Below are 12,307 nucleotides of genomic sequence, written 5' to 3' on the forward strand. Positions count from 1 at the left end.
TGCAGGTTCTAACCTCTTGATTAAACTTTTCACTCTTGCCTCTGCTGGCAACCGATTCCAAAATGAAACTTCTGGCTAGTGCTGCTTTTTGTCATAGAGCTCCAAGATGAGTCTTTGGCCTTGTTTAGCTAACAGTGCCCTGTATGGGGTATGTACAGTGCCCTGTATGTACAGAGTAGCCTCGAAGGACCAAAAGATAGGAAAATCCTGATGTTACTGACAAATTATTCACTAACACTTTACAGACCAAACCCATGATTTGCCATGGATTTGAGCTAGGAGAGGGCAGAGAACAGAGTTGGCTTGGTAAGTAGCTGAGGCTCAGTGTGAGGGTGCTCACTTTCTTTTGCTGTCAACCCAGATTATAGAAATTCTCTCAGGAGATGATAAAGTCCCAGATTACCCTGAGCAGGATCTTTATCAAGATGAAAGAACAGGGCTTCTTTGTAGGTGGGAGCAGGCATCTCTGATGTCATTTCTTCTGCTCTTTTTGCTATTACTCTACTTCAGCTGTGCATGCACAGCAACCTGGTGATCACCACGACCCTGATTCTGAATTTGTCAGAAGGGAGATGCAGATGGGAAGCCTACCTTCTCCCTTAAGACAATAAATTTAGCGTTGGTGAAGATGTCAAGAAAGCTGATTCAGAAGTAGCTTGCTGGAACCAGGGCATCCGGTATCTATCTCAGATCTATACCATGGCTACAAAGAGGGTGAAGTTTGATGTAAGGGACAGCCATCCCTTCCAGTGGGAGTCATGATCAAGCTTCTTTGAAGACAACATCCTAAAGTCAAACTGTGGTGAGAAAGATCAAGTGACTGAGCCAAGCACTCTGAATTTATGCCTTCTGCACAAGCTACTGTTTCAGGAATGGAGACAAGAGGTAAAAAATTCAGAGCAGAGCTGAGAAGCCTCTTATTATTAACTTCTTTTTTTTTTTTACCCCTTGCTATCCAAGGGCTAGGTATGCAGAAAGGTAAGGATATTCCCAGAATCTGCTCCCCGTTCCTGGTGTCATGGGGTTTGCTTTTTTCTACTTTTTTTTTTTCTTGTTTTTTGCAAGGAAAAGCAATGTCAATTAAAAAAAATAAATAAAAAAGAAGGAAAAAATAAAATAGTAAAACTGACAGTCGTGTTTTACTTGACCATTCCAACAAAAAGAAAAATACAGAACAGAACAGGATATAAAGTGTATGAATTATCAGTTTGCAGCCTGAATGACTTCTTTAGTTCTGCATTTCAAAGGTTTCCTTTTTTTGTAGCTGCCAGTTAGTATGTTTGGAAGAAAGCCCAGATAACAGAAGATGTCAGAAGTGAGGTGAGGTGAAGACAGATGGAATAAATGGGCTGAGAAGGCACAAAAATAAACTTGTCGGAAGTCGCACTGTAATAGGACTTTTTTTTAAAGGAAAAGATGACTAATTTGTCTAAGACATAAGTGCTAAAAACAAGTCTCTAAAAAAAAAAAAAAAAACCTCAACAAAATAACCCAACCAACGAATAAAACTCCCCCCCCAAAAACAACAAAAACCACTCACCTCCCCAAAAACCAAAACTACATAGCAGGAAGAGCAAATAGATTTCTGTAGCAGCAGCTATGAGTGAACAACTTATGCTGTCAGAACTACTGTTCAGATATCACTCAGCCTTTATGCTCCTGTGGCCTTTATTTGCTACTTTATATATGCAAAAACATACAGACATGTTAATTTTCTACACATACTTGCTCCTACTGGTAGATAGAGGCTGACCACAGGAACATAGTTCAGGTTGTGGATGGTCCATGGTATGGACCAAATCCTTGAGCAGAACAAAGTAGTTCTGTTCCACTGCTTAGGCTAGAACTGAACCAACCAGGGACAAAACAAAGCCTACAGGCTACAGTAGCTCATGTGACCTGGCCCAAAAACTAATCCAGAGCCACAAAAGACTTTCACAGACTCAAAACTGCTGGGCAGGTGTTGGATGGATGCATTACTGCAAGAATTTATACAAGAAAGAAGGGAAATTAGTCTTAAATTAGGAAAAATCTAGGGTTTGATGACTATAGAAGAACAAGTGTACCTCCACAATGATGTTTACTGTCACTTTCTCAGTAAAAATCCAGCACTTGCAGATGAGCTGTAATATGCATGGATGTGACAAAGCCTAGCTGAAGCCATGGCATGGGAAAAGTAAGGACATTTATGAAGAAGGGACATGAAGTTATCAATACACTCACACCACTTCTCTCAATTGCAAATCAAAATGATAAAACTATCTTACATAGCCAACCCCATGGAGCTCCACTTCACCCAGTGGAGCAACAATTTCTTTCTGACTGTAACCAAATTATGAGAGGTGAGTACAGAGAAGTCCTGTGAAATCGTAGGGGGAAGTCCCGGGAAAAATTTGTCTGGGATGAAAACCATAGATTTAATTTGGCCTCATCCCCACCTGTTATGCTCACACTAAATCTGCATGAGATATGGGGAAATGAGATGAGCTAGAATAATATTTTTATACCATTGCATAAGTAAGTAGGTAGATAACAGAAAACCTGATTGGAAAAGGAGCCAGAGTATGAGTGCTTAAAAACTTGGGAACTAAAGAGGATTTAAGTGGCACAGGGGGGCTTTCTGCTGGGTGAAAAGGAACAGTTGCCCAGCTAACAACAGAGTCAGATGAACCAGATCTGAAGGGACTAATTCAGGTGTTTAAACGTAGGCAGGTAGTGTTTTCAAGATTTGCTAAGGCATCCAATCCACCTGCAGTGTTCTGGAAGGGATGATGCAGAAAATGCAGGCAATCCACCCACCCATCTGGAGCAGCAGCTGAAGGCTGGAGTAACCTCAGCAACATCAGAAATACTGGCACTAGATACTGGGCATTTAGATGCCAGAGTCCTTGGTATTTTTCCCTAAATTCAGGACTTCTTTTCTTCTCTGAACCTAAACATCAGAGATGGTATCTCATGGCTGGTTGCTGACATTCACAGACTGACAGCTGGCTGAGAATAAAGGATCAGCTGGCAGTTTGACTTATTGGAGAACTATGACAAAGCCCTACTTAACCATGGATGTGGGGGTAGGTCATAGAGCCTGTATATGTTTCTGGCTGTTGGTAGGGGGCTTTCAAGAGTCTGGGAAGTTCTTCTAGACCAGCAGTAGGCAACAGGAATGGGGAAGCAGGCAGCTCAGTGGGGTGAGCAGGGAAGGGCTGGGAGGGAGGATGGCTGCGCTCAGCTCATCACTCAGCATGTGGCTTTGACTGATCCTTCAGCAGGGAAGTGTCCCTATCCAGGCATTGGCATGAACTTTGCTTACAGCCTTGTAAGCCAGCGTGATGTATTTCCACATCTCAGAGATGAAGCTCCTCAGGGGAAAGTCTGGAATTTTATTACCATGCAAATCCAGTTGGGATGCTGCTCTCTAACTTCCCCACCCCCCATCCTTCCCTTTTTTGCCTAAAATTACTTGGGTGTGCAACCGTACTTTTCCATATTTGCTCTTGAAGTATCCCAGAAGCATTATTGGACTTGTGCAGATGGGTATACTCATTTAACTCTCTCCTTAAATATTAAAAATTCACACCCTGAACTTGCCTAACACATACTTGACTCCTGCTCTTGAAATTATCACCTTTTTCCCTGGATTTTTTGAATGGTATGTAATTATGATGGTTTTATTTATCTATTTATTTTTAACAGGCTAATTCTTCACAACAGCTCAAAAGATAAATTCAGGCTCAAGATGAAAAAAAAATCTTCTGTTGGGTTCTGCCTCTGCATCCTTTATGCCTGTGACAGCTTTTTCTTCAGCTGAAATGCCTCATTGTTCGATTTGGCATCCCATAGTCAACGCCACAGTATGCTAAGCTCCATGTTCTGGTAATTGCTGCTAAATGTTCAATTTTTTCATCCACAACCACAGTGGGAGCCGTTTTATAGTAGAGGAGATGTAAATACCACATAAAAAGATCAAAAGGTGAGTCAGAAACTTATCTAAATCCCAGTAGCCCCAGATAAAGTCTGCCCCATTGCTATAAATAGCTCACCACAAGTAATCAACGCAAGTAATGTAGGGAAAGGGTTGATTGTGACAGGAGCCTTGCATCCTACAAAAAGTTCAGTATATACCAAACTCACCAGTGATTTTTTTCAATAGTTAAAAGACTTGCATATAGCTATGAGTACAAGGAAACCATTCTATGGTATTTAGACAGGAACAAAAGAAAACACAGGGCATTTCAAAAGCATTGCTGTTGCCTACCTCGCCTACTGCTGTGCAAATTTCACTACCTTTATATATATTATTTCAACTCCAACACATACAATGCCAACAGATTTAATCCTAAAGGCATTTGCAGCTTGAATTTCTTACATAAGGATCGTAAATCTAGAATGGGAAGCCTGAAATCGTTAAAGTCACATATTTATAAAATCATATTCAATTAGGTTAAAAAAGTGCAATTTCTGTCATCATGTCATAAAAAGATGTGTTTTTCTCTCAGATCTACTATAAAGAAAAGCTCCCTATATTGTTACAGATAGAGGCTGTTTTCAATCAGTTACAAGAAGCAATCCAATTACTGGATGGTTTAGTGCAGTAACTGACTCCAGACTAATTTAATTTCTTTAGGTCTCTAAAGATCAATTGATCTGATTTGTTTCCCTCCCCAAAGGCTGTTTAGGAAAAAGCAGGCTTAAATACTTGGAAATGAAATACAAAGCTCTGTGTGCTTTCACACTACTTAGGTCATTTGGAAAAGCTAGAACTCAGGATAAATGAGTGCTGTCTTGGCCCCAACATCATGGGATGCTTTACGGGAGGCCATTAGGATCACCACGCCACACTGCAGATTACACACACACACACGTGCTGAGTGCATGCCTGCTGAGGGAGCAGTGCAGGGAAAGTATTTTCACAGCTTCTAGAGAACTAGTCAATTTTCAAGAGCTGTGCAAGTGTGTTTTGGCCTTCACAGTCTTTTCCCTGGAAAATAAGTATTTTTCTCCAGCAGTGATCTTATAGTTTCCAATTAGACTGAGCAGGAGTCATGCTGTGCTATTCAAGATTCACCTATTTGCAATTAAGGTTGCAATGGACATCAAATAAGAAATTCTTCCTGTTGTCATATCTCTATTTCCTTTCCTTTCCTTTGGATTTCTTTAAGTGATTTTGCTGGTGCTAAAATGAAATCTACAGAACCAGTGGGCACTTAGAGAATGATGTCTTCATGTGCCTGAGTATTTTAATGGCAGAACTGAATAAACACCTTGATATTTCTGCACCATTTGTATGACTTAGGCAATTCTCAAACGCTTTCTTACCTGCCCACTTGCCTGTTACACTTTTATTATCTCATGACTTGATGTGTTGTTCAGCAGGTTTTGAGTTTTTAAATACTATTGTAATTATAATCAGGGCTAAGCTTTCTAACTTAAGTCAAAATCAGACCTGACCCAAACCTGGGCTCTCAAATCCAGGGTTTTAATGTAAGTTTAATACTTTTCACATTCTGTTTCTTGTATTTATTGTAGGCTTCACATTTGTCTGCCTTATCTTTCATGGCAACATTTGTGCCTGGGCTCGGCTGCCTGTCTCAGGCTCTATTCTTACACTTATCAATAAACAAAAGGGCACTGCAGCTTATGCTCAGCATTTCTGACTCCATGCCATGTGCTGTTATAATAAGATGTCCTCTGGAAAAATTCCCTTCATATCCAGCACTACGATAGTCAGCTCATCTGCACAGAGGTAACTAAGTTTTTCTCCCAGCTTATCTGTTCAGACTCTTTCCGCCCTTGCAAAGCTGTGTTGTTAGATGTCTCTTGTCTGTAAAACAAGGAAACCTCTTCTGACAGGTCCTTCCTTGGCTATTTATTGCATACTAACCTGAGCTTTGGATGTTGTTTACCTCGGTATTCTCTCAATACAGCGGGCCATGCTATTTTATTAAATTGGCCTCTTTTTTTTTTTGTTTGTTTGTTTTCATTTTCATTGAAGGCTTTCACTTAAGAAACAATTTTCAACAACTTTGCAAGTGTGCACTGCAGCCTACAAGCTTTCTTTCCACAAATTACTGTTCTTTTACTCATTTACTCAACAGATCACTTATGATCCAGTCACCAGTAAGGTATAAAGGATACCATTATTTCCCATCCATGGGCCTGCTTAGATAGATGTACTTTTGAACTGCTGTAAAGACTTTCTCTAGCTCTATGGCTATGACTTCACTGAGAAGTTTGTCTCCTGCATGCACCTGTGAAAAATGATTCACAGATACATCTGGATATCTCCACATAGGAGCCTGGAGGGTTTTGGCCTCTCCAAACTTTCTTTCATGACTGTGTGCTCATAGGAAAAATTGGATGTGCTATATCCATCTCCATCGAGTTCTCTTCCAGCTTAAAGGACACAAGCAGCTTAATTTGCTTCATTTGCCAAGTTATTTGACACGACACCATAAAAATGTGACGTGCTGGAAAGCTACCAAGAGATTGAAGTTTATTTCCTAACTCAGCTGTGGGTTAATGCTTCTGTCCCTATGGCAGCAGATGCTCGTAATGAGCTGTACACACACAAAACAGTTTCCAGATAAAGCTTTCCCCTGATGCAGCTTGTAATACAACTTTGGTGAAACAAAAATGGCATCTTTGTTGTCAGAGTGGGAGTTATGGGAGTCATCCTGATGGCAGTAATTGCCAATTTGGTGTCTGGGACTGCTGAAGTGAATTTTGGGAGCTCTCCTCTCTTTTTTTCCACTATGTTGAGCAGTGGGGAGCTGTAAAGATGTTTTTCACAGGACCACTGCCCTTGTTTCCCATTGACCCAATTCACAGCTCTCTATAGGATTAAATGGCATGATAAGAAAAAAGCTTTTCATTCTGAAGTTGTAAAACTGACCCTCTTCCCCCTTCAAGAAGCCCCCTGAGGAAGACGAATATATTGGCCCCAACTGGAACAGATGTCAAAACTCAAAACAGCTCTTTCTTCATAAAGTTTATAAGTATTTTTGAAGGATGTGGAGGAGTCTTACTATATGCAGCAAGATAACATTAAAATGCACAGGTTCTCAGGAGTTGAAAGGATGCTTTTCCTACAAACTCTCTCTTCTCTTTATCTTATCTGCATGGAAAGTAAACAGAAAGTCCCCATTACCTCTCGATATCAGTGAGTCTGGAAGAGTCACGGAATCCTTTAGCAAAAGGGTTGCTGTCAATTTTCAACTTGGTTATCTGGGAACACAAAAAAGAGCAACATTACACGAATGCAGTGTCAGGGTGCTGCAGCGTACAAAGTGTTCACCAGTCCTTCCCCTGTGACTTCACTGCTCATTTCATCCGCGTGCCCCGTGCGTGTGCTCTGCTCCTGAGACGCTGCAGAGCTCAGGAGGCAAACCAGGGTGCACTGCACACGTGACAGTGGAAAGACCAAAGGGCACGGCAGGCTCAGCCTTCCTGTTGCCTGGAGCAGGAGGAACCCACCCACGGACAGCATTACAGCTTCCAAATACTTTACCAGCATCAATCAGGTTGTCTTTTCCACAAGCAGCACAAATCACCCTGCTAACAGCTGAGCCTTCTTGGTGGAGCTGCGCATCAACCAACACAAGCCCCCAGCGACCTGATGCCATGGCTTCACTTCACCACCTCCTTTTTTTTTTTTACTGGGATGGAAATCTTCTCAGCCAGGCCTACCAGCCACCACATAGGGGCAGTTTGACTGGTTTTCTATGAAATGAGGCTGAGGAAGGGAAGAAAAAATGTGGGGAGAGCTCAGATTTAAAGTGACAGGGCTTGGCTTGAAGGAGTGACCCTACTGAAACTATCACAGTCTTGAAGAACCACAGATCATAAATAAAAACTTTCCTCCCTTCTTCAAAGGTAGCTATAAACCTGCCCACTCATTCAGTCAGCCTTTCCGTTTTGACTGAGCAACCCATTGAGCAGGAATCCCTCCTGCCCCAAAACATTTGAGCTCCCCTTTGTGGTGAAACTTTTCAGGCATATGGTGGCAGCTTTCATGTTTTTTTGAGGACCAGGAAAAAAAAATGCACCATTGTTCTTGTGAAATTTTGTACCTATCCAACAAATTTAGATTTGGTGAATAAAATGTGAGACATCATTGTAGTATTTGGATTTTCCAGCCATACTTCTTCTAAGAGCTAAAAATAAAATTGTAAGTGGGAGTTAGAGCTTGATGAGAGAAAACACAGGACCCAGCCTGCAGGGCAGTGAATGCCACCAGATCTAGATTAAGCCCATGAAAATCAACAGCTCTGAACATTTCATATTAAGGGGCTTTGTCAGCCTGACTTCCCTAAAAAAAAACAAAAACCCAAACCTGTATCAAAGAGGCTACAACCTCATTTTTAATAACTGGGCCTCAAGACTCGGGAAAAACAAAATGGGATTGCTTCCAAATCCTCAAACAATGAAACATTCTCATCGAACAAATATATTTCAAAATGGGGTGGCTTTTCCCCCAAAGTAAAAAAAAAGAATAAAGAGGGCAAATATATATTTATATAAAACATAAAAAAATAAAGAGGACAACTGGAAACAACTTTTAATTCTGAGAAAGAGGTCTTCTGAGGAAAACACAGAGAGGAAGGGACATGCTGACAAAGGGAAATTCTGATTTTTTAATTAAGGGTCTCTCAGTGGTCGAACACCATGGACCTGAGTGCTGGTGGAGGGTTTGAGGCTGTCTCATCACTTATGTACAGCTGGTGGAAACAACCTTGAAGCCATGTCATAAGGACCTTGAAACAGCTCAGAAAATTAGTTATAGGCTCATTCTACTTCCAAGACAATCATAAGCCCTCAGCTCTTGGTGATGTTGCAGAGTGGCAAGTTAGTGCCTCACATGCAGTGAAGATTTTTATGGCAGCATTTTGAAAACCACCTTGAAAAAAGACAAGCTCTAACTAGTTCCATTGACTGAGATCACCGACACACCAAGCCAACTGCACTACAGAACAATAAGGATGTCTATTCATCTCTTGAGCATATTTTCACCAATCAAACTTCCATCTTCCTGATATTAAAGTTTTGGTATGACATCACAGAAGAAACTTTTTGTATCCACCAACGCCAGATGAGACTCACAATCATTTATGGCCATATTTTTCCTGAGAGACTGTCTCACAAACAATCAGAGAACATCTGCTAGAAAGCATTTTAAAATGAAATCTGACCTACAATTCAACTCTGTGGCAGTGGTTTGACTGTTTAAATAAATGCATGCCCTTTAAATCTTAAATTATGAGATAGTTTGTTGAAAGTGTAATGTATTTAGCTTTTATCTAATAACCTCCAGAAATGTAATCAATCCCTCCTTAAAACAGTTCTGAAAGAAATGGCAAAAATGAAAAAAGGCTCCATTTTCATTAGTCATAAATAAAATGACAACATCAACCTCTAGGGGTTCCGGAGATGTTCCATTGAGAAATTTTCCAGAACTCAATGTATGTGCTTTTAGTTTAGAAACATCTCTAGTGTAAATATCGTCGGTAGACAAAAATCCATCCTACAGAAATAAATTCTGGGTTTAGCGGGTTTTGTGCCTGTTACTATTTTGCTGGTTTCTAAAGAAAGTTACATGGAAAAAAAATCTAACTGCCTGTCCAAACATTATTTTCTTGAGATTACCAGGTGATGAGAATGTTTTCTACAGCATTCAGATACAAACCTAAGTCTAAATCAATACATTAAAGCCTTAAAGCAGGATGTGGGGTCTGTCGTAAGGACTGACATAGTATTACTAATATTATCTTCAGAGCTTCCTTGGCACCCTATGCGTTAGTTTCACTTTATTCATAGCATTTCAAAATTGCTTTTGCTTCATATTAGGAAATGCCTACTTATTTAAATAATCTAGCAAGTACATTAACTCTCTGATGCTGCCTGCCCACATATTTGGGCAGTGCCTAAGTTTTTCTTAACTTGAGGGAGCTAAGGAGCAAAATAGGCGGGTTTTTTGTTGGGTTTTTGTTTTTTTTTTTGAAGTACCATACTCAGTAAGTCCTTAAAGCACACTCTGAATCACACTGAAGGCAACAACATATTTCCACTGACTTAAATATTAAAGGCCAATCCACCATCAAGCAGATCCTGTGTTCTCTGATTGTTTATAGACTTCCTAAAATTACTCATTAGCAATCCATTGTTATGATCTCCTCCATTTTGTATATATTATTCACTGGCATGCAAATTGAAATTCAAACATCTGGATGTAATCTGGGCTGCCTCTGAAAAGCATATCTCTGAGTGATTTTTCCCTACGTTTGAGCTTCACAGCTTAATTAGTCAACTTTTTAAGCCCATGAAATCATCATGTGCAAACCAGAATCTCCCTCAGCTCATAGCTTGTGGCATGAAAGATCACTGCAAATAAGAACAGTTCTTTAATGAGCTATAATTAGAAAATGACTAAATGTTAATATGCAAGCAGTTCTGTATAGACAGAGGGGAAGACAAAAGAAAGCCTTTTACTTGCCAGTTTCACTCTCATGAATAATCCTTACTGCTCTTTGAAGTCTGTACTACTACTGTATCTTCAGGAATTACTCGTGAATGTGAATAAGATTGGCATGGAAAGGTAGGTTGTGGAAGAAATTTTCCTAGTTTAGATTGGGCAGAAGGGAGTTTTTAGCAGGGTGGGATCTAGTTACATCTGTGGAAATTAGCAATTCTACTCACCAACTGATTCTGGTAGGCAGTAACAGCAGTAAAAACTGTCTCTGGAAAGATGAATGTTCTGAACTCTTCTGATTTCAGATTTAGCAAAGAAGCTGTGTGGTCCTTCTTCTTAATGATGTGCACCCTTGGCTGGTACTTGTGCATGGAGTTCAGAATTATCTGCAAGGAAGAATGACAGAGCACTGTCCTGAGAGGAAGGTTGACAGGGCCCTTAAAGGCTATAAAACCATGGGGGGAGGGGGAGAGGGAAAGATCTAATTAACATTACAGGGGAAGCATCTGAAATCTACCCAGCCAGGGGCTGGTTTTCAGAGCAAATTCTCCAGCTCCCTGGGGCAGTTCCAGGAAATGAAGGTGGAAAAGCAGGCATCCCAGGAGCTAGTCTCCTTTCACTCCTACGCCACTGGTGAGCATGCATTTCTTGCGGCATAAATACCTGTTCCTACAGGTGAGGTGTTTTACATACAGCATTAGTCACTGCCAGAGTGTGCTCTGGTTGGCAGGTGTGAATATGTTACTCCTGAAAGCTAATGGCCAAGAGCCCCCACTTGCAAAAATGTGCATGTGCAGAATGAAAACAGTCACAAATCCCTCAGAAAAAAAAAAAAAATGACGGAAAAAATTAGACCCATCCAAAAACCTACCAGCAGCAGCACAAACCATCCGACCAAAAGTAAAACTCCACGTAGCCTTTCACTGTGACAAACCTTTAAAACAAACTCCTTCAGGGGCGCTCTTCACCGCAGACTACCAAAAATGAGAGCAAGGAGGGAAACCAGTACGGAACCCCCAAATGACTGGGTTTTGCTATTCTGTCCTCATTAATAATTGTTTACGAGCTCCCAAAACAATTCTAAACCTAAGGTACCAACCAACCAATTTCAACGTTCACTGGAGTCAAACCAAGAGTCCCCCTTGCTTTAGTTACCACTGGCTGGAGGCCTGTTTGGCGGTCTCTAACCACAGTATTACAATATAAGAATTAAATACAGAGCTCAGCTCACACCAGCCCTTGTTTTGGATATAATCACAGTCACAAGACAAAATTGGCAATGGTGTGGGTGGTTCTATTTTGCAGGGGCCATAACGACATTACAGTCAGCTCCGTACATCTGGAATAGCTAATGTGCATTCCTCAGGAAGCGTTAACTTCAGCTGAAACATAGCAGGAGCAGTGCAGTATTTCATGCTAAGTCAATGAGAAAGGTTGCACATTGCATTGGAGTGGAGAGCTTAGAGTCAGCTCTATCATGGCTACAATTTCCATCAGTGTTTTTCTTTGCTACTCCTTTGGGGCCAAATGTTGCCAAGACTCACACTGGGACTTTGTGGGGAGGCGCAGAGCAACAAGAAAGACATTGCAATGACAGTGAACCATCATCCTGAAAGTGTTGCATGTTCGTTTTACCCAGCTCAGGTCCTTTTTCAAAGCACTTCACCATTTTATATAGGAACACACACAGTGGCCATGGACCTTGCCTTTAATATCCTTAGCACTTTTCCCTCTCTTTGTAAAATTTTGTCTTGCCATCTTGGTTAGTTGGAGTGCTCTAAGCAGATGGAAAAGACATTTTAAAGCAGGGTGCGTGGATGGTGATGAGCTTACTGAGGGGTCAGC

The 12,307-nt window shown here is 40.9% G+C and overlaps 1 protein-coding gene across 1 annotated transcript in view; it reads right to left on the reverse strand.

The window, feature by feature from the left end:
• The window catches only part of TBX20 (T-box transcription factor 20), a 39,820-nt gene that overhangs the window by 14,060 nt on the left and 13,453 nt on the right, over positions 1–12,307 (reverse strand). Inside the window, exons 5-6 of the mRNA XM_038128899.1 lie at positions 10,690–10,848; positions 7,145–7,221 (exon numbers count right to left, since the gene is read on the reverse strand). Of these exons, the coding sequence (XP_037984827.1) occupies positions 7,145–7,221; positions 10,690–10,848 (236 nt within the window). The remainder of the gene's footprint in view (positions 1–7,144; positions 7,222–10,689; positions 10,849–12,307) is intronic.

This window comes from Motacilla alba, chromosome 2 (assembly GCF_015832195.1).
Source record: "Motacilla alba alba isolate MOTALB_02 chromosome 2, Motacilla_alba_V1.0_pri, whole genome shotgun sequence".
NCBI classification, from domain to species: domain Eukaryota; kingdom Metazoa; phylum Chordata; class Aves; order Passeriformes; family Motacillidae; genus Motacilla; species Motacilla alba.